This window comes from Rhincodon typus, chromosome 3 (assembly GCF_021869965.1).
Source record: "Rhincodon typus isolate 14 chromosome 3, sRhiTyp1.1, whole genome shotgun sequence".
Lineage (NCBI taxonomy): Eukaryota > Metazoa > Chordata > Chondrichthyes > Orectolobiformes > Rhincodontidae > Rhincodon > Rhincodon typus.
This window is the reverse complement of record NC_063334.1, coordinates 95,046,282-95,069,012: the sequence shown is the minus strand read 5'-3', so window position 1 is coordinate 95,069,012 and position 22,731 is coordinate 95,046,282. Positions and strand designations below refer to the sequence as shown.

The following is a 22,731-nucleotide window of genomic DNA, read 5'->3' as shown; positions in this document are numbered from 1 at the left end:
AGAAAGCACACAGTCGTTCAACACTGTTAACGTATTGCTGGAGGGTGACTGCCAGGCATGGATGTGAGAAGGCAATAGGCTGAGGGTGAGTGAAAATGCTGGCTGCTCAGCTGGAATCACAGAATTGCTACAGTGCATTAGGAGACCATTTGGCCCATTGTACCTGCACCAGCTCTTCAAACGAGCATCGTTACCTCATGTCAATCTCCTGCTTTTCTCCCCCATACCCTTGCATGCTATTTCTATCCAAATAATCATCCAATACCCTCTACGAGACACCTGACAGAGGGTTCAAGGCTTGTTGTTCTGAGGAGATCTTGCAGGAGAATGCTGGAAAAGTCAAAGGTGTGGGGCTTTGCTGCTGGAATTACCCCTTCTCTCACCTTGTCTGCTCTCCTGAGGCCCTGAATCCTCTTGGTACTCCATTACCAGATTAGAGATTCCACACTCTTGCTGTTGGCATTCTTGGCAACTTCCACCCATATCTTTTTGGCTGGAGAGGTTGTCCTCGTCTTGCTGTGCTGAGGGAAGATCCCATTGATCCTGCATCAGGGGTTCCACACAAGTGTACGAGATCCAGCGAGCAGCTTTCCTGTGTACCCTTTGTAGTGAATGTAAAAAGGTCAGCCAGAGGGACATCACAGAACATGAGTTCCCCGATTGAGGCTGTAATCTGGTCCAATCAGGGAGTCCTGCTGACCAATATAAACAGGAGTGTCAAAGATTCTGTTCACTCTGAGAGCTGGCTCTGAGCAAGCCAGACCAGTGTCACATACTATGCATGTGTAAATAAAGGGTGATTTGGTGACAGGATACCAGCCTCTATGGAGCTATTTCATGCTTTCTACCCTATGGTAGCTGCAGCCTCAAACATCCATCAGCCATTAAGCCTTTTAAAGATGTCATGAACTTTTTAATTGGAAACCCTTCCTTTGACAGAATCAGTGTACCCTGCCTAATTGCCTGCCATATTTGGAGACAAGATGCTATTGACGCGTTTTAGTGAAAGGGCTTCAGCAAAATCTGCTTCAGATTCCAGAAAATCATCCTTAAATTTCAGCAGTGACCATCAGTTTCATTCAATATGCCCTGCAACCATTAATTTTCTATAATCCATCGTAATATGTTAGGTGCAGTTGAATGTTAACTACTACTCTATTTAGTTTAACTACATAAAACCATAGAAAACAGCTGAGGCCAAAGCATTGAATGTTTTCAAGGGTTAAATGTAATTCTTAGGGCTAAAGGGATCACGGGGTATGGAGAAAGTGGGAACAGGTACTGAGTTGGATAATCAGCCATGACGATATTGAATGGCACAGCAGGCTCGAAGGGCTGAATGGCCTGGTCCTGCTCCTATTTTTTTTCTCTAGGATGCTTTGCATAGGGAGGAATGATGATATCAGTACTAAGGGGTTACAGATGGTAGCATAATAATCATAAAACTATTTTATTTCAATCTCCTCAGACACACACAAAGAATCAATATGACATTTAAAATTAATTGCCAGTATTTTACAATTCTTACTGTCAAGGCCACCATTTTAAGTACAGGTGGGCTATGTACCCACCAGTTTCTCACCCATTTGCACAGTTACTGTGGTCTGTAATTCCAGCTGATCTCAACCGTGTTATAGCTGCACAATTTAAGTACTTTCATTTCAAAAACACAATACTCATTTTAAGTTAAAAAAATCTAAGTACAAAGTTTCAATGGATACCGAAAAGTTTCTATTGGTATAAAGAGAAGTTACAATAGGCTCACTTCTATGTTACAGATAACGAGCCCTGACAGTGTATGAAACCATTGGTTATTCTGCAGTGAAAACTGTTGCCACAAAGGAAGGGATTATGGGCAACTGAAAATGATTTTTTTCATTTGAAGTAAGACTCATGTTTTAATAAAGATGTAATAGAAAGAATGATTAAGATTTCACTTCAAAGCAAATCTTACTGCCAGAATAAACTGGCGCCTCAGTATCTTAAATCTGCTTCACAGAAAAAGATTGGGTAGTATTCATCTTGGAATGAACCCTGAAGGCTCTTCATTGTTCTTGGTCCTTTTCAATGACTCAACTTCTTGTCCAAGTTTTCCTTGATGACATCAAGAAATTCTTCAGTGTACACATAGTGCTGTCCCGGTTTTATGCTAGCAATGGAGGAAATGACAGAACATTAGTGGAAACTTTCAGTAACAGGTTTTGAGCATTCAGTTCCTTTTCAACTCAAACACAAACAACAGAATTTGAGAATTTACAACTATACCCAGCTTGAACTGGTGCCCATTGTTCTGTACCATAATCATTCCAATTAACTCAGCCAGCAGGAGGCATGAATGCAGTAACAATTTGAAAACAAGAGATCAACATGAAGCAATGGAGCAAACTGCATTTGGGCCAAGTTTAAATTCTTCTTAAAAAAGGAAAATGCACAGGCACCTTTGGATTGCAATTAGCTTATTTGTGCTGTCTTATCTTTGAATGCAAATTGAGTTGTTTACGAAAGTAAGGGTGAGATTTTCCCTTTTTTTTTGAAAAGATAAGTGTGAGGTCGAACATGGTAGATCACACCAAGAGCTGAAAGGCAAGCAAGGGCAAGTTTCCAAACTTCTCACAGGCCTTGACCTTTGTGAGCTGGATCATCAGCAGGAACTGACCAATCAAAGGCTGGTAGTATCCAAGTTCAAGAAATGGTAGCAAGGGACAACTCAAGAAAGTTGCAATCACCAGGAAAGTGCTCCTGAGCAAGTTGCTGGAGCTGTGGGCTAGATCCTGATGGACTTCATCATCATATCATATAATCATAGAATCAGTGCAGTGTGGAAACAGGCCCTTCAGCCCAACAAGTCCACACTGATGCTCAGATGTCCCACTCAGACCCATCCCCCGAATCTACACATCCCTGAATACTACGGCAATTTAGCATGGCCAATCCACCTAGCCTGCACATCTTTGGAGTGTGGGAGGAAACCAGAGCAAACCCACACATACACGGGGAGAATGTGCAAACTCCACACAGACAGTCACCCGAGGGTGGAATCGAACCCAGGTCCCTGGTGCGGTGAGGCAGCAGTGCTAACCACTGAGCCACCGTTCCGCCCACTTAAATACCAGCAAACTAGGGCTATTTGTAAGAAGTTTAAACAAGACACCTTCAACATAAGGCACAGGCACCGCTGCGATTTGAACACAGGGATCTCCTGTTTACTAGGCAGGCACTTTAACCAACTAAGCCACGGTATCACACAACTTCATCCGAGGGTCCTAAAGGAATTGGCTAATGAGAGAGCTGATGCACTGGTTTTAACTATCCAAAATTCCCTCAATTCAGGAAGGCTCCATCAGATTAGAAAACAGCAAATGTAATTTATAATTTTGAAAAGGGAGAGAGAAAGCACAAACCTACAGACTCAATATGCAACTTAACTATGATCCTCGAGTACCTCTTAATAACTGCACAAAAAGACAATGAAGTTGGGAAAAGTTCATTCAAATCAATAAATATTCGGTATATTTATTCGCCTAGTATGACATGAAATTATATTTTAAACCACTCCAATGTGTTATGCACTAGCAGATCATCCCCAAACATTTATCAAAAGGAGATTTCCTGAACAGATATTTCAAATTTCTAATTTTATAATCTCCATTTGTGTGCTCCAGTCCTGAAATTTGGCATACTTTGAGATAATAATGTGCTTTCCATTTCTACATACCTTCTAATAGGTCAAGTACTTTTTTACTATTCCCCCACTGGTTGCCTTTTATCTCATCCATCAGGTTCAATGTCTTACCTTTTCTCATTGCTGTTTCTTTTTACTGTAGTGCTCAGAATGACATTGTTCTAAGTGTAATCTGACTAAGACATTGTAAAACATCACCACCTTTTGTCTTAAACTCTAGGCTAAACTGCCCAGCAATCTATTTGTTGGTATAATTCTTTTGTTACATTGTTACATTGAAAGTGATATTGCTCCATTACCCTCAAACTGCACTCACTTCATTCTCCTGATCTTATTGCACTATCTTTATTGGGGCGCTTCTGTCATCAGATCCCGACATCAAGACTTCGTGCATGCTGTATCATGGAAAAATGAATTATTGAGAACCTGCATTGCTAGAATCTGTCAATCTTTGTGTCAGCAACAAATTTAGAAATATGGCATCCTGCATGTGTTACTGAGAATAGTGAGTTGTTGAGGTCCCAACACAAATCTTTGTTGTACACTACAAGTCACATCCTGCTAACTGGAGATCCTTCCCATTCTCCTTAATGTCTGTCTCCCATCTGCTCAGTCAATTTCCGAACCAGATCATAATTGGCCTTCGATTCTACCAGCCACCTGTCACTTAGACAGTACTTATGGAGTCACAGATCCCTACTGGAATCTATATAAGGCAGTATATTAAGGTAATATCATCTTTAGCCATTCTCTGATTTTGGTACCAGAATCGCCGGTTGCTATATCAACGGAGATAATGTTGACAAAGTGAGCCCAGTGACAAAAGATGGCACCTGCGGATCAGCGACATTGTAGTTGGTTGGATGCAGTGCTGGCAGCAGCGAAGGGCATCACAGCAACATCGAGGTGGGCCCAGTAGTGAGAAATGCAATCCTGATGGTGGTGGGTCAGGTGCAGATGGCGGTGAGGCGGTGGCAGAGGAGAATCGGCCCAGCGGCAAAAGATGCCGCCTGAAGACCGGTGACTTCAATGTTGAATGGGTCTGGAGTAGATAGCGGCGAGGCGCTGGAGGATGGATGACGGAGCAGTGTCATTGATGGTGAGCTGGCCAGAGACCGATAGTCTCTCTTTAAGCCATATCTTTCTTTTTGTTTCTTATTCTTTAAACTTTTCAAAATGGCACTGTATCGTGGCAACAGTGAAGAAGCTTCTCGTTGTATTTTACAGCTTTTCTCACTGTAAAATACATGTGACAATAAAATCATTCACGCATTCATTCAAATGATAAGAGTGCAATATGCATCTTGTGAAGCTACTCATGGTTTCCCCACGTTCCCAGTCTAAACCAATTTCTTATCCAAGATCACACCTTACCTTGGATTCCTTTACCATTGTTTAGATGGAGCCTTTTTAAATTGATTTATACAATCAAGATTGGCTTTGTTTTTACATTAGGGAAAACAAAAACAACTTACTTCTGCAGTCCATGAATACAAGCTGCTAAGTCCTTTGTCATGGTACCACTCTCCACAGTTTCTACACACACCTGCTCGAGGGTATCAGTAAACCTTGAAGAGATATAGTATAAATGACAAAAATCTGAACCACAATGCAATATCAACAGAATTCTTCAATGCATCAAGTCACAGAAGAGCAGCAAAGGACCTTATGGCTGTATCTCCCTTTGATTGAGGATCCAGTTTCAACAGGGGGCAATCACACTGGACAGTTCTCCTCAGCTGCTGTTTTGGTAAATGCTTTGTTTCTTGGATAAAGTTCATCACTGGGTCTGAATTGACATAATGCATTGTGAGAACTGAATTCACTTGGTCAATATTTGCATTTTGGTCATGGATCCAAAACATCAGTTCCACAAGTTTCGTGAAATGCAAGTAGACAAACAAGAGGCTGGAAGAACACAACAGGCCAGGCAGCATTTGGAGGAACACAGCAATCAACGTTTCAGGTATTACCCTTCTTCAGGGCTGGATGTGGGGGTAGGGGGAGCTGCAGATAAAGGGGGAGAGGAAGGGGTGGAGGTGGAATGGTGATGATAGGTGGACACAGGTAGTAGGTGTGACCTGGTTGGTCAATGGGAGGAATGAATCCGGTTAGTAGCTGGAAGGGAGGGTCAGAAGGTGGAATGGAAGGGAGGAGGTGGGGCTGGAAGGGGAGGCAGGGGATGGGTGGGAAGTTTATTTGAAATTGGAAAACTCAATGTTAAGTCCTCCAGGCTGTAGGGTGCCCAGGTGGGAGATAAGGTGTTGTTCTTCAAATTTGCATTCCGAGTCGCTGTGACACTGGAGGAGGCCGAGGACGGACATGTCAGAGGGGGAGTGGGACAGGGAGTTGAAATGGGTGTTGACCGGGAGGTTAGGTTGGCTCTTACGGGCCAGGTGGAGATGCTCGGCAAAACGGTCACCTAGTCAACGTTTGGTCTCACCGACGTAGAGAAGAAGACCACATCGGGAAGACTGGATGCAATAGACTAGGTTGGATGCAATAGACTAGGCTTGCTGTGTTCTTCTAGCCTCCTGTTTGTCTACCCCGATTCCAGCATCTGCAGTTTTTTTTTGTCTCATGAAATGCAAGATCCCCATACATAATGGAAGGAGATGTTTGGTGGTGTAAGAAGTAAGGATTGAGTATGGACAAGAAAAGTTATCTCACAGCAGGTCCAGAATTTTTAAGGATAATGATGCAGGGGGTCCCCGCGTAATGAACATTTAACTTAAAAATGCTCATACTTATGAATGTGGTGTTAAACAGAGCTGTAATTTTAAATATCTGACATATGAACATTTCTATACTTATGTATAGGTATTTTATATTGTGTCCTGAGTTGTGTACAAATTGACTTACCAAGTGGCTCAGGAACCCATTCACAACGCGGGGACTTACCTGTACTCATCTCATCTGATGGGAAAGCCAGTTCAACTTGAACAGAGCATATCATACAGCTGTGAACCTGTTTCAGTATAGTTCATTGGAGCGATCAGAAAGCAGAATTATAGCCCTAAGTGATACAGTGCCATCCATCTACTTTCATTCATCTAAAACAAATAGAATCAGCATTTGCACCACAAAGGCTCCCCCGATCTTGAATATTGAAGCAGAATTTTCCCACTGTGTTCACTAGGTGAAATATGCAGGACTTGTCAGAGTAATGGTCTGTGCAATTATTGTCTGCCTATAAAATTCTGAGCATTCTCAAAACATTGAATCCTTTGAAAAACAGAAAAGACTCACTGTTTAAGTTGCTGATTGCCATCGAGTTTCGCTCTGTGCTCCAGCCCTCGCGTCCAGGCAAAGATACTGGCAATTGGATTTGTGCTAGTGGCTTTGCCCTGGTGTTAAAACAAAACAGAAACAACATACAATCACAGAATGCAGTTCTGAGCGTTGTTGGGATCGATACTTCAAAACTAAAGTGTAATTTGTGATCTCATTGTTGGACAGACAGCGAGACAGTAAAGTTCCCAGAAAATCAAACTCAAACGTTTCATTCCAGAATCACAAGGGTGCTAGTCCACTTCTCCTTCCTTGATGAATATGTCATAAAATGTTCAACATTGTATACAACTTAAATACATTTCTCATTTTCATTTAGTTACACATAAATCACCTGTTCCATACTCTTAAGAGTGTGCCTTTCTTGACCTGAGCTTTCAGAACTTCAGAAAGGCCCAAGCCTTTCTTGGCCTGAAAAAAAAACAGAAGTTGCTGGAAAAGTTCAGCAGGTCTGGCAGCATCTGTGAAGAAAAATCAGAGGTAATGTTTCGGGTCCGGTGACCCTTCCTCAGAACTGGTCTTGGCCTGAGTCTGAGGAGGGATTTTTCTGTAAGGACTGTATTTTCCCTTGATCTTCAATTGAATTTTTCACATAATCAGACTGTTCTGTCTGACTCCAACTCAGACCTGAATTAGTTTCAGGCACAACTTGCCTGTGAGCAACAACAGATACTTTACTCATATCCCAACTATCAAAATCATCAGAGTGTTTTGATTCTCCTCAACTCCCTTCTACTTCATCAACTTCTGAAACTAAACATGATCTACATGTATACACCCAACCTTACCACTGCCAGACATCCTGACCAATGTGTGAGGCCACATACTCTCCCTGATAGATACTTCACCAGTAATGATGATGATGTGTTGTCACTTGAAAGCTCACCTTCTTTTTCTCACTCTTCCCTTATTGTGGTGCCATCATTATTTGTTTCCTGCTGACTGTTACATATCACTTCAGCAATGAAAAACCCCATTCTACACTGTCTTTTAAGAAACAATTCAGCTGGGTGTTCTGTTCCTTATACTGCAAGGTGTATTACAATGAACTAAGACATAAATTTGGAGAATTTGTGATTCTGTTATATCATTTTTCTCATTCACTCATAGGATAGCAGTGTTGATGAAACCTTCCACCACTTTACTGATGATCGAGAGTAGACTGATGAGTGTCGCTTTCTGGGCCAGTATTTATTGTCCAATCATAATAACCTTTCAGAAAATGGTGGTGAGCTGCCTTTCTGAATTGCTCCACACTATTTGCTGCAGCACCTTCACAATCCTGTGAGGGTGTGGGTTCGAGGATTTTGATGCAACAACAGTGAAGGAGAGGCAATACATCCATGGTATTTACATAGCAAATACAATTCAGTTTCTGGTCAATGGTAACCCTGAGAATATTGATAGTGGGAGGCAGGGGTGGGGGGTGGGGAGGGTGGGGTGGAGGCGGAGGGGGAGGTGGTGGTGGTTTTTTAGTAATGCCATTAAATGTCAAAAGGTGATGGTTATATTTTATTCGTTGCATATGGTCTTTACCTGGATGCAACATGCCACTTGTCAGACCAAGTCTAAACATTGTCCAGGTCTGGCTGAATTTGAACTTGGACTGCTTCAGTGTCTGAGGAGGAACATTACACAGCCATCAGCGAACAGCGCCATTCTTGATCTTATAATGGAAGGGAAGTCATTGATGGTGCAGCTGAAGATGATTGGACCTAGAACACTACCTTGGCAAACTCCTGCAGAGATGTCCTGGAGCTGAGATGACTGACTTCCAACAACCGCAATAGTATTTTTATGTGCCAGGTATGACACCAACCAGTACAGAATTTTCCCCAATTCCCAGTAATTCCAGTTTTGCTAGGGCTTCTTGATGCCATGTTCACGCAAATGCACCCTCAATGTCAAGAGCTGTCACTCCCACCTCACCTCATGTTTGAACCAAAGCTGTACTGAGGCAGGGAGCTGAGTGGGCCTGGTGATATCCAAAATGGGCGTCGCTGAGCAGGTTATTGCTGAGCAGGTATTGCTTGATAACATTGTTAACGATACCTTCCATCACTTTACTGATGGTTGAAAGTAGACTGATGGGGCAATAATCGGCCAATTTGGATTCGTCCTGCTTTTTATGTACAGGGCATATCGGTGTATTTTTCAACATTGTTGAATAGATGCCAGTGTTGTCGCGGCTCTGGAACAGCTTTGCTAGGGGAGGAGCAAATTCTGGAGCACAAGGCTTCAGTACTATTGTAGAATGTTGTCAGGCTTTGCAGCCTCCAGTGCCTTTCTTGACATCGCGTGGAGTGAATCAAATTGGCTGAAGATTGGCATTTGTGAAGCTGAGGACCTTTGAAGGAGATAGTAGGAACTGCCGATGCTGGAGAATCTGAGATGCCAAGGTGTGGAGCTGGATGAACACAGCAGGCCAAGCAGCATCAGAGGAGCAGGAAAGCTGACGTTTCGGGCCTAGACCCTTCTTCAGAAATGGGGGAGGGGAAGGAGATTCTGAAATAAATTGGGAGAAAGGGGGAGGCAGATAGAAGATGGATAAAGGAGAAGATAGGTCAAGGAGGCGGGGTTGGAGCCAGTAAAGGTGAGTTGTAGGTGGGGAGTTAGGGAGGGGATAGGTCGGTCCAGGGAGGATGGACAGGTCAAGGGGATGGGATGAGGCTAGTAGGTAGGAGATGGGGGTGGGGCTTGAGGTGGGAGGAAGGGAGAGGTGGGAGGAAGGACAGGTTAGGGAGGCGGGGACGAGCTGGGCTGGTTTTGGGATGCGGTAAGGGGAGGGGAGATTTTGAAGCTTGTGAAGCCCACATTGATACCATTGGGCTGCAGGGTTCCCAAGCGAAATATGAGGTGCTGTTCCTGCAACCTTTGGGTGGATTCATTGTGGCACTGCAGGAGGCCCAGGATGGACGTGTCGTCCAAGGAGTGGGAGGGGAAGTTGAAATGGTTTGCGACTGGGAGGTGCAGTTGTTTGGTGCGAACCGAGTGTAGGTGTTCCACAAAGTGGTCCCCAAGCCTCCACTTGGTTTCCCCGATGTAGGGGAGGCCACACGGGAACAGCGGATACAGTATACCACATTAGCAGATGTGCAGGTGAACATCTGTTTGATGTGGAAGGTCTTCTTGGGGCCTGGGATGGGGGTGAGGGGAGAGGTGTAGGGGCAGGTGTAGCACTTCCTGCGGTTGCAGGGAAAAGTGCTGGGGATGGTGTGGCTGGTGGGGAGTGTGGAGCAGACAAGGGAGTCACGGAGAGAGTGATCCCTCCGGAAAGCAGATAAGGGTGGGGAGGGAAAAATGTCTTTGGTGGTGGGGTCAGATTGCAGATGGCAGAAGTGTCGGAGGATGATGCGTTGGATCTGGAGGTTGGTGGGGTGGTACGAGAGGACGAGGGGGATTCTGTTTTGGTTGTTATTGCGGGGAGGGGGTGTGAGGGATGAGTTGCGGGAAATGCAAGAGACACGGTCGAGGGTGTTTTCGACCACTGTGGAGGGGAAGTTGCGGTCCTTGAAAAACGAGGACATCTGGGATGTCCGGGAGTGTAATGCCTCATCTCGGGAGCAGATGCGGCGGAGGTAAAGGAATTGGGAATAATGGAAGGCCTTTTTGCAGGAAGGTGGATGAGAGGAGATGTACTCTAGGTAGCTGTTGGAATCGGTAGGCTTGAAATGGATATCGGTTTCCAGGTGGTTGCCAGAGATGGAAATAGAGAGGTCCAGGAAGGAGAGAGAGGTATCGGAGATGGTCCAGGTGAACTTAATTTTGGGGTGGAAGGTGTTAGTGAAGTGGATGAACTGTTCGAGCTCCTCGTAGGAGCACGAGGCGGCACCGATACAGTCATCGATGTAACGGAGGAAGAGGTGGGGAATAGGGCCAGTGTAGCTTCGGAAGAGGGATTGTTCCACATATCCTGCAAAGAGGCAGGCATAGCTTGGGCCCATGCGGGTACCCATGGCCACCCCTTTCATCAGTAGGAAGTGGGAGGAATTGAAGGAGAAGTTGTTAAGGGTGAGGACGAGTTCAGCTAAGCGGATAAGGGTGTCAGTGGAGGGGGACTGGTCGGGCCTGCGGGACAGGAAGAAGCAGAGGGCTTTTAGGCTATCTGCATATCCACATGCAGATTTTAATTAAAATTTTAATTCTAGATTTTCTTTCATTCAAATTTAAAACCCACCACCTATTATGGTAGGATTCGAAGCTGGGCTTCCAAGAGCATTATCCAGGTCTCTGGATTCCTTGTCCAGTGACAAAACCATTACATCATTGCCTCTCCCTTGACAGTTGTTCCAAATCTGGAAACTGATCTTACATTAATTTCATTTGCCTAACAGGAATATACTTAATAATGTGCCCTGTGTCCTTGTTGCTCTGTTTGAAGCAGGATGATACAGGAGAGCTTTATTGCGTTTTCCGCTGCTTTGCACACTGTCTTATGTGGAGGACCAGAGTAGGAACGCCTGAAAGGCATAGATGTAGCAATTTGATCTTCATATCAATGATGATTGATCAGTTAGACAAAGAATCTAGCGACAAGCTATCTTTGGCCAGGATTAGCTAAGGATATAGAGGACTCAGTGAAAGAATGCAGAGTATGTCAAGTCTTAGAAAAGAAGCTATCACTGGTATATTGGCAACCACGGAATCAGCCAGATAGAGCCCGGCAGAGGCTGCGAGTAGATTTTGCAAAATATGAAGGGTAACAGCTATTTATTGTGATTGTCATCCTTTCAGAGTAGTTTCAAGGTGCCCAGTGAAATGAATAACAAAACTCTCACTATTTTACATGGTTCAATTGCAGATTATGGGTTGCCAGAGGAAAGTGTGCCCAACAATGGACTTTGGTTTTGTTCAAAAGAATGAAAATAAAATGGAAAACACAACCCAACCAAAAAGTAGGGAGTTGCTCCATGGGCAGCTGAGGGCTGAGATCTGGCACAGAAAGCTGTGGTGTAAAGAACTGATGGTGCGTGGAGAAAGTGCAAGAATCCAGTGGTTAGTTGATAATCATGTTGTGTGTGGTTTCTTTAGTGTAGTCAGACTACCTACAGTCCATGAAGCCAAGGCTCCACTCCTCTGCTGGCTGTGATCGAAGAGCTGCTCATCAAGGACAGAGAGGCAGTCAGTACTCGCCTGAAGGAGCACTGGAAGATCTCCATCTTAGAGACTCTGCTTTCAATGTGGGTGTCCTTGCTGCCATCCACAAGCATGATAACCTGCCACCATCTCATCACAACCACAACCCAGCTTGAGGAAGAAAAGGCCAAACAACAAGTCAAGAGTGACAAAGCAGTAGAAGCTGATGGAGTTCACACTGAAGGCCTAAAACATGGCAGATCAGCACTATTAGTGCTGATACATGACCCTTGCTGAGACATTTCCCTTGTCTGAAAGTAAAGGAGTACACCAGAAGATCTCTCAGATGCTGCAATTGTCAAAAAAATTGACAGGCACAACTGCAATAACTACGGAGGAATTTCCCTCCAGTCAGCCACAGAAAAAATTAGCAGAAGAATCTTCCTCAGTCACCTTTTGTGTGGCTGAAGATTTCCTTCCAGACTCGCAGAATGAATTCTGCCCTTTAGGGGGTGCATTGGACATGGTCTTCACTGTAAGGAACTGTTTAAAAAAAACATAAGGAACAGGACCAACCGTTGCAGATGGCCTTCTTTGACCTCAAAGTCCTTTAGTACCGTCAAATATGAGAGATCATGGAGTGTCCTTCTTAATTTTGGCTGCTCACAGACATTTTTTTGCCATCCTGCACCTGCACCACCACCTCAGGCCAGATCCAAGGTCGTCTCATCCTCTGTCACTGAGCTACAGTACACAGAGGATGCATGAGTCTGCACTCACTCAGAAGCCGAGTCCAAGCCATTGTCAACACCTCCACACAGGGTGGGAGGGTTGTCTGAGAGCATGGGAGTTACAGTAAACATTCAGAGCAGAGAAATCTGTGTTGGTTATCCATTTCCGATACAGTCTTATCCTTCCCAGTCTGGGCTCCCTATGAATTGTCCTACCAATGGTAGCTGCTGTGATTGTCGAATCAACCATACGTGGAAACAGAAATACATCCTGCATGATGGGCTCTACTTCTGTGAGGATGATGTCTAGACACTGCATCAGAACTACAGTGATCTTCCAATTGTCTATACTTAATGCCATACGTTTGGTCATCTATTGGGGTACCTGCAGTCAGAAGTGTACTAAATGTCTGCTTTCTCAAAGACAAAATCAGTGTCACATCAGGTTACAGATTTATTACAGATTTACAATTGGAAGAACTTCCAATATGTCACAAGAGAAAAAAAATTGTCAAACAGAAGTGATTGCCATGGCTTCGTATATCAGACTTTATAATAATTATAGGCTGACTTGTGACAGTGCAAACCAATGTTCCCTATAAGTTGCAGGATATGTGGATTCACAGCAACTGGGAACACAAATAGTTAACAGACTGCCATACATCAAGCTTAAAGCACTGCAAAGGGCAACAAATTATCAGCTCACAGAAAACAGAAATGGGAAGTAACAACTGACACTCTTTTTCATTACAGTTGGTCCCAGTTAAAATAATCAACCAGCTTAAGTTATTATCCTTAAGTCTCAGGTTATTCCAGGTATGAGTACTTTGAAAATAATAAAATTTCGAAGTTAAAACAAAAACACAAACACCATGAGGTGCTGACATCTCTGTCTGGTTGTTCTTTACTCTGTATCTACTGTATATATATTGATGCCTCGTTTCAGTTGTCAGGGAAGACTAATGGATAAGACATCCTGTGCTGCATTATCTTCTAGTTCCCATATGCAGGGGCACTGACCTTCTGGTGCTCTCTGAAATGGCGAGTGACTGTTCCATGAGCTGCCTCAGCTTCAATTGTTTTCCCATCTGGACAAATCAACACTGATGTCATCAGTCCAAGAGAACCAAAACCTGCAGACAAACAATGTTAATGTCACAAAGCTACATAGTCTACATAGCCAAGTATTAGTGGGTCTTACCCAAACAGCCATAAAATATATTCGTCAACGTAAAATAAAATTGAAAATATTTTCATGTACTCATCTAAACTCCTCCTTTTGAAACATCCTGCCCTTCTATAATTTGTACGAATTATGTGCACTCCCTTTTTGCAAGTTCCTTTCCACAGTTCCTTTCTCTCTGGTCTTCTCTTCAAGTCTGCATCTCAACAAACACCCTCAGCCACATCCTACTACTCTCTCACCCTCACTCCTCACAGATAATACTCCTCAAATATTGTATCCCATCATCCACATTCATTTCACCTCTTCACATCCATAACCCTCTTGCTTTTCACGTTACAGGTGAAAGTCCAGGGCTACAAGGAGAGGCAGAGAACCACCGATGAGCCTGCTGCCCACAAATGGAAGCGGACACTCTGGAGATTAGCAAGGTATCACTCACCCTGGGTAGTAGCAATTGAGAGATAGAGATAGCTCAGAAGCCTAGTGACAGCATTAGATGATGCACAGTCACTTGGAACTCAACAGCACTGACATTGGTTAATGTGACCTGTACTGAAATATCATGTGACATACTATACTGAGTTCGCCCCCATTCTCAATGTTAGCACAAACTCATATTTCCTTTCCTGTAGATTTTTCATCGGTACTGATGAAGATGATGAGCGAACAGCCAATTGTCCTAGGAGGATAGCACTGTCACAGCACTGCTGTGCACTCCACACCAGCAGATACAAACAGCTTGGTGGTCCTGCCTCTCAGTTAGATACTGTAGCACACTCTGTCGAGCACATCACATGTGGGAAGGAACTGGCACTGGGGAACAGGGAGAACAGTGGAGACTTTCTATCAGATATTACAAGACACTCTTGAGCATTGGTCTTCCAGATACTGGTGCTGGTCCTCATGGGTCATAATGAACATAGTCTTGTAGCTCAGCAATGGGTCACATGTGTGCTCCTGTCAGCATTTCCAGAGGCAGTGCACATTGTTTAAGAGAGATTGGAGGAGTCCACCTTGCGCATGCCATGTTGTCTCAAGCTTTTACACTGATGTTTGCCCCTGTGTAAAGAGTGGTCAATTGCATGGAGAATCGGGCATAGCAGACAGCTAAGTGCAATGCTCTGCCCTGAGCATTCACCTACACTCTGCTGCCACTCCGCAAGAGATACAGCATAAGGTCACCTTGGTGGCTCAATACTTCACTCACACGCAACTGATTGTTTTCTCCCTTTCTTAAACAAAAAACACATTTGGGCACAGGATATGCACACTAGCAGCAAGGCCAGTATATAGTACCCAGCCCTAACGGCACTTGAGAAGGTGTTGATGAGGAACATTTTTGAATTGCTGCAGTCCAACAACTGTAGTACTCTGTCACAATAGTGATAAACAAAAGTATCTTGATTATCAAACTTCAAAATCTGATTTTCACACTTTGGAACCCCATAGACTGAGATGGTTTTAAAAAGGAAAAATAAATGGTAAAGTTGAAAAAAGACACATTTTGTTGACGGTTTTCACATTGCACTTATCAGTACTGCTTGCATTATATATCAAAGTAAAGGAAAGACACAAAGAATATGTACACACATTGGCTTCTGTTTCAACACAACAAATAAGTGATAGCTAGTTCATTTTACGGGCAAATCAAAGTCAATCTGCCTTGTTCAAAATTTAAACAAAGCTTGGCAGTTAACTATCATTCATCACTAACTGGTACATTTCCCATGGCAATGTCTCTATTAATAACAGTGTACTTGTTAATAAATCAGCAGTGTTCTTTCATGCAGAACAAATGTTGGTTTCCCTCTACTTTAGGATTTTTTTTTATGAATTGTCCCGATGAGGGCAGACAATAAGTTTCAACAAAATGTGTCTTTTATTCCAACAATGCTCAAGTTCTGCACTGTCAAACAGCTATTTGTAAAGTACCGACTTAAAATGGTGAAGCAATCAGCTGACCACACAGGTTAGCCAAGCTTCATGAAACCAAGATGGAATAAACAAAATTATCTGAATTGAAATTGTCATTTTTATCAGAAGACCCGAAACTAGCGCATCTAGTCAGGTGTGAAGAAACCCTCATTTTCTAATCTGGTTTACACATGTAGAATAAGTTTCACATACTGGAGATGAAAGATGTCACCAGTAATTATCAAGCTTAGGAACAATGAACTCAAACACTGTAATAGATACACCAGCTGTATTTCAGGGAGTTGCTCTTGGCAGAGCTTGGGCAATAGGTTTGTAATTACAGATCTTGAGAAAGCTCTCTCTCTATCTCTCTCTATCTCAGCCCCTCTCAAAGGTCAAAGCACCTGGTGATGACGCAAACTGGTGAGAAACATTCAGGCACCAAGAAATCTGAAATATTTACTATTACTGCGGATGCAAGACATCAATTATCCCTTCCGGGCAATCTTCTCGAATTTTCCAAGGGCTTGATCACTCAGGAGCATTAAGTCCATTGGTTTTTATCACTCTGAAATGTTTTCCCTGGCTCTTGATGGCTTGCTAACAGTGAACCCTTTCAATGTGTCTGCTTTGGGAACTCGATGTCTGGTTTTTTTGGTCCCCCAGAAAATGCCTCTGGTCTTTTGTTTTACTGAGGCATGTTCTGCCCTATGCCACCTAGTGTTGTTTTTGTTTGTCAGGTAATGTTGAACTGTCCTTTTACGCTTGCTAATGTGTAAATGCTAATGCTAGTGCTTCTCTGGTTTCCAACTTCATGGCTCAGACCATTGAATATAGGAGTTGGGATGTCATGTTGCGCTGTACAGAATGTGCAACATTTGGATATCCTGAATTGCATTAAGGTAGACAAGTCCCTAGGGCCAGATGGGATCTACCCCAGATTACTGCAAGAGGCAAGGGAAGAAACAGCTGGGGCATTAGCAGATATCTTCACATTCTCTTTGACCACAGGCAAGGTACCAGAGGACTGGAGATTAGCCAATGTTGTTCCTTGTTTAAGAAAGGAAGCAGGGATAATTCAGGAAATTACAGGCTGGTGAGTCTGACATCTGTGGTGGGGAAGCTCTTGGAGAAGATACTGAGGGACAGGATATATGCACATTTGGAAGAAAATGGATGAGTTAGCAACAGGCAGCATGGTTTCTGAATGGGGAAGGTTATGTCTCACCAACCTGACTGAATTTTTTGAAGAGGTCATGAGGATAATTGATGAGGGAAGAGCTGTGGATATAGTTTATATGGACTTTAGTAAGGCATTTGATAGAGTCCCACATGGTAGATTGGTACAAAAACTAAGGTCACATGGGATTCAGGGTGGGCTGTCTAAATGGATACAAAACTGGCTTGGTCATAGAAGACAGAGGATAGTAGTGGAAGGGTGTTTTTGAGAATGGAGTCTGGTAATTAGTGGTGTTCCACAGGGATCAGTCTTAAGTCCTCTGTTGTTTGTAATACATATAAATGATCTGGATGAAAATGTGGATGGTCTGATTAGTAAGTTTGAGATGACATGAAGATCAGTGGAGTTGCTGATAGTGCCGAAGATTGTGAAAGGATACAGCAGGATATAGATAGATTGGCAACTTGGGCACATAAATGGCAGATGGAGTTTAATCCAAACAAATGCGAGGTGATGCATTTTGGAGGATCAAATTTAGGTGTGAATTATACTGTTAATGGCAGAACCCTTAGGAAAATTAACATACAGATGGATCTGGGCGTGCAGGTCCACAGTTCCCTGAAAGTGACAACACAGGTGGTCAAAGTGATTAAGAAGGCCTATGGCATGCTTGCCTTCATCAGCCGGAATACAAGAGCTGGCAAAACATGTTGCAGTTAGAAAACCCTTGTTAGGTCACATTTGGAATAATGTGTGCAGTTTTGGTTGCCACACTACCAGAAGGACGTGGAAGCTTTGGAGGGAGTGCAGGGAAGGTTCACCAGGATGTTGCCTGGTCTCCAGCGCATTGGCTATGAGGAAAGGTTAAAAAGACTAGGATTGTTTTCACTGGAAAGATGGCAGCTGAGAGGACACCTGATAGAGGTCTACAAAATTATGACAGGCATAGATAGAGTGGATAGTCAGAGGCTTTTTCCAAGGGTTGAAGTTTCAATTATAAGGGGGGCACAGGTTTAAGGTGAAAGGGCAAAAGTTGTAGGGAGATGAGCGAGGAAAGTTTTTCATGCAAAGAGTGGTAGGAGCCTGGCATGCACTGCCAGAGGAGGTGCTGGAAACAGGCACGTTGGTGACATTTAAGAGGCATTTGCTTGGATATATGAATAGGGAGGGAATAGAGGGATATGCACCAAATAAGGGCAGAAAGTTTGTTTTTTAGTTTAGTCAGGGCACGACAATCAGCACAGGCTTGGAGGACTGAAGGGCCTGTTCCTGTGCTGTATTTCACTTTTGTTCTTCTTTTGTTAGTGAGGCCACTTTTGGAGTGTTGTGTACAGTTCTGATCGCCCTGCTATAGGAAAGATTAGATTAAAACTGGAAAAAATGCTGCAAAGATTTACAAGGATGTTACTGAGACTGCAGGGTTTGAGTTGTTGGGAGCAGCTAGATAGGCTGGCAGTTTCTTCCCTGGAGTGTTAGAGATTGAGACATGACCTTATAGAGGTTTATAAAATCTTGAAGGACATAGATAAGGAGAACAGCAAAGGTGCTTTCCCCAGGGCAGGTGAGTTCAAAAGTAGACAGCACATTTTTAAGGTGAGAGGAGAAAGATTTAAACGGGACCTGAGGGACAACTTTTTAACACAGAAAATGGTGCATATATGGATTGAGCTGCCAGGGGAAGTGGCAGATGCAGTTATAGATACAATATTAAAAAGATATTCGGACGGGTACACAAATAGGAAAGATTTAGAGGGATATGGGCTAAATGCAGGCAAATGGGACTAGTTTAGTTTGGGAAATCTGGTCAGCACAGATGAGTTGGACCGAAGGTTCTGTTGTATGACTCTATGACTAAAGAACCATGATCTCAGGTTAAACCCTTCATGCCCCAAGGTTACTTTAAGGAGTTTAAAATGTACTTTATTTTGTTTTCCTTTTGTACTGCACACTACCTTTTTTGACAATGTTGTTTCTTTGTATATATGCCTGATGTAACATCGTTATTTTGTTTTCAGGGTTAGTAGATAGTAAAATTGCTCTTTGCTTCACTCAAGAAAACCTTGTAAATTGATGATACAATGATACAATACGCAAGAGAGGTACAGCCTCAAGATGAAAAGAACAGTAAATGTCATTGCTGCCAATCCAGGAGAGTGAAAATAAGGGGGGCCAATTCACCCCTCCTCATCTGGCAGTAACAATGCCCAAAGTGCTGTTAGGGAGGGAGTTCCAGGACTTTGACCCAGTGACAATGAAGGAACAGTGGTACAGTTCCAATTCCATATGGTATGTGACTTGGAGGGAACCTTGCTGATAATGTTTCTTGTATTACACGACTGCTTATGTTCTTTTGGCTGGTAGAGCTCACACGTTTGATAACTGATGCTGAAGAAGTCATGGCAAGTTGTTTCAGTGCATCTTGTAGAAAGTACACTCTACTCCCATTGCTCACCAATAGACATAGGGAGTGAGGGTTTAAAATGGTGAATGAAGGGTTCATCAGTGGGCTGTTTTGTCTTGGGTTATGTATAGTTTCCTGAGTGTTGTTGCAGTTACACTCATCAAGTAGAAGGTATCCCATCACACTCCTGATGTCCTTTACTCATTCAGGGGAATGAGGGCGTCGCTGGCTAGGCCAGCATTTATTGCCCATCCCTAATTGCCCAGAGTGCAGTTAAGAGTCAATCACATTGCTGTGGGTCTGGAGTCACATGTAGGTCAGACCAGGTAAGGATAGCAGTTTCCTTCCCTAAAGGACGTTAGTTAACCAGATGGGTTTTTCCCAACAATCGGCAATGGGTACATGATCATCATTAGACTCTTAATTCCAGATATTTTATTGAATTCAAATTCCACCATTTGCTGTGGCAAGATTCGAACCTAGGTCCCAGAACATTACTTGGGTCTCTGGATTAACTGTCCAGCGATAATACCACTAAGCCATTGCCTCCCCTTGATGTGTGCCTTTTAGCCTCAAGAATGGGGAAATGGTGGCATTTGGTAAATTACTGATCTAGTAATCCAGGCTAATGCTCTGGGAACATGGGTTCAAATCCCTCCATATCAACTGGTGGAATTTAAATTCAATTTATAACTTGAAAGCTAGTTTCAATAAGGGTAACCATGACAACTCTGAGGAAGCAAGGGTGTGAGTGTGATAAATAGCTGATTGGCTGCCGCTGAGGGGTACTGAGAGATAGGATGGGGACACAGGGTTTTGGACAGAACTCGCCGATGGTGGCACGCAGACGTACATAGTGGAACATACGTGGGGCGGACCAGCACAGATTTCTTTGGCAGCTGAGTGCATCTGTAGAAGCCGTTGGGTATATCTGATTTCTCCCTGTCCTCAGAGTCCCAAGGTCATTATCCTGTGATGTTTGTCAATAAAGAGGTCAAGATGCACGTGTGTTAACTCCAAGTTACTTGAAAGCAACTCTAAAATGTTGCACACTGACTCTGACCATGAGGATTTCAGTGTTTGCAGACCCCCACCCCCCAAGCAGGTCAGTTTCTGTAGGAGATCATTCCTCACCATGCTTTCACTCTTGCAAGCATGGAAAGCTGCAGAGAGATCATGGAACCTATAAGCAGGTTGCTAAAGTCAGAATGATTGGTTAAAGTTTACTGAGTCTATGAATACTTCAACTAGTTTCACAACATGGAAGCAGGAAAGGTGATGTCAGTTTTCCAACCTAAAAACCAAGATCTTTGGCCACAACCACTTGCCTATTTATTATCTTTCAAAGTTGGGAAATTCAGTACGGGAATATCCCATAACAGCAACATCAGCCTGCATAATCAGCAAAGCTGCACAGTCTTTACCCTCAGCATTTGCTGGTCTAATATTGTGCAAGCCTGGCATGCACCTGATGGGCTGCGTGGCCATGTGCTTTACTGATTCTTTGAATCCAATGCAATACACTCTGTTTCGTCAACCACTCTGGCTCAAGAAGAGCACTCATGACATATTTTTTCACTTCCCCTGCAAATCATCCTATGGCTTTTGGAAGCTACTCAATTAAGACAGAATCGTGTGACATTTTTCACTTCTAATTCAGTGACCACTTAGAATCAGGCATTCACAGAATACTTTCTCCCCAACCAACTTGAGCTGGATTTGAATCCTAACCCATTGAATGCCTTACCCAAGGGTGCAGTATCAGTTGTCAGATACTATCTTGATTAACTAATCTTATTGAATGTTTACAAATTTACTAACTGAGTTCCAATAGCTTCCGGACTTTTGATTGCTTTTACCGCCAAAATTAAAATCTCTACAAGTCGCTACCCTTTTTTCTGTTTCTCCTCCACCTTGCTCCCTTCAAGATCTGTGACAAAATATACCCGAGCAAAGCATACTTGGCAAATGGGAGTCAACTGCCAGACTCATTCACCTTCTCCTCAAACCCTACATTGTAGCAAGAGCTCAGGCTTGGCTGACTGGAACCCTTTGTAAGACAGGTAATTGTGTTGTTTGTTGGGAATAATAGCTAAGACTGTAAACTAGTAAGTTCATAATAACGTAGAAAAATAACTAACATATTGCTCCATAAACATCTGTTCTGAGTGGTGGGAGGATGAACCTCATTTTGGTCTAATTCCTTTTCATAAAAAAGATATTTAATGTCAACAGCTTCTCAAAACTAGGCTTCCTGTTGATATCCACATTATACAGAAGTAACACTCTTTCAGGTTAAGGGATCTTTATAATATTTTCACTTCTTCATTGAAGTGACTTCCTTTCACATGAGGGAATGAAGATCCCATTGCTCATCCCTGTTGACGGATAACAAATAAATTAACTGAGAACATCAATGAGGTTTTGAAATTCATTGTGAGATCAATGCCATGTTAGTTAGAAAAATTTGCAAGAATGCAGGGGCCTTTAACAGAAACAAAATTCTCAATGAACCTGAAAGCAAATGTTGAGTCATAAGTGATTAGGAAGTGAAGATAAATCAAAGCAATGGATTTTGAGAAGTATAATGAGATGTGTAGAAGTGAACAGGTTTAGACCTCAACATTAAAAGATCAGTCTTGAGGTGGCTAAAGACTTAGCTAACAAAGGGAGAAAATTTATATTTTGTTGTTCCTTCATGAGATAGGGGTGTCATTTATTACCCATTCCTAAATACCCAGAGAGCAGTTTAAGAATCAATCACATTGCTGTGGAGCTAAAGTCACGTATAGGCCAAACCAGGTAATGATGAAAGATTGAGATAACAAGATGTAGAGCTGGATGAACATAGCAGGCCAAGCAGCATCAGAGGAGCAGGAAGGCTGACGGGTCTAGAAGGGTCTAGGCCCGAAACGTCAGCCTTCCTGCTTCTCTGATGCTGCTTGGCCTGCTGTGTTCATCCAGCTCTACACCTTGTTATCTCAGATTCTCCAGCATCTGCAGTTCCTACTATCTCTAATGATGAAAGATTTCCTTCTCTAAAAGATTTTAGTGAACTGGGGTACGGACAGATATGGACCATTTAGCAGATGATTAAATGAGCATACGTAGTGAACTGTCCTATGAAGAGAGATTGAACAAACTGGGCCTGTATCCCTAAAGTTTTGGAAAATGAGAGATAATCTCATTTAAACTTACTATTGAAAGGAATAGACATGGTAGATGCAGGTAAGGTATTTCCCCAAATTGGGCATCCAGAACCAGAGGCAC

At 43.1% G+C, this 22,731-nt stretch overlaps 1 protein-coding gene across 4 annotated transcripts in view; it reads right to left on the bottom strand.

Annotated features, from left to right (window-relative positions):
* Nucleotides 1-1,434: 1,434 nt before the first annotated feature.
* LOC109919843 (isocitrate dehydrogenase [NADP], mitochondrial-like) overlaps nucleotides 1,435-22,731 on the bottom strand; it is a 74,765-nt gene continuing 53,468 nt past the window's right edge. For all 4 annotated transcript variants that reach the window (XM_048594996.1, XM_048594999.1, XM_048594998.1 and 1 more), the window contains 4 exons: nucleotides 13,801-13,913; nucleotides 6,932-7,029; nucleotides 5,158-5,250; nucleotides 1,435-2,149 (listed from right to left, as the gene is read on the bottom strand). In XM_048594996.1, the coding sequence (XP_048450953.1) occupies nucleotides 2,065-2,149; nucleotides 5,158-5,250; nucleotides 6,932-7,029; nucleotides 13,801-13,913 (389 nt within the window). In that variant the 3' untranslated portion in view covers nucleotides 1,435-2,064. The remainder of the gene's footprint in view (nucleotides 2,150-5,157; nucleotides 5,251-6,931; nucleotides 7,030-13,800; nucleotides 13,914-22,731) is intronic.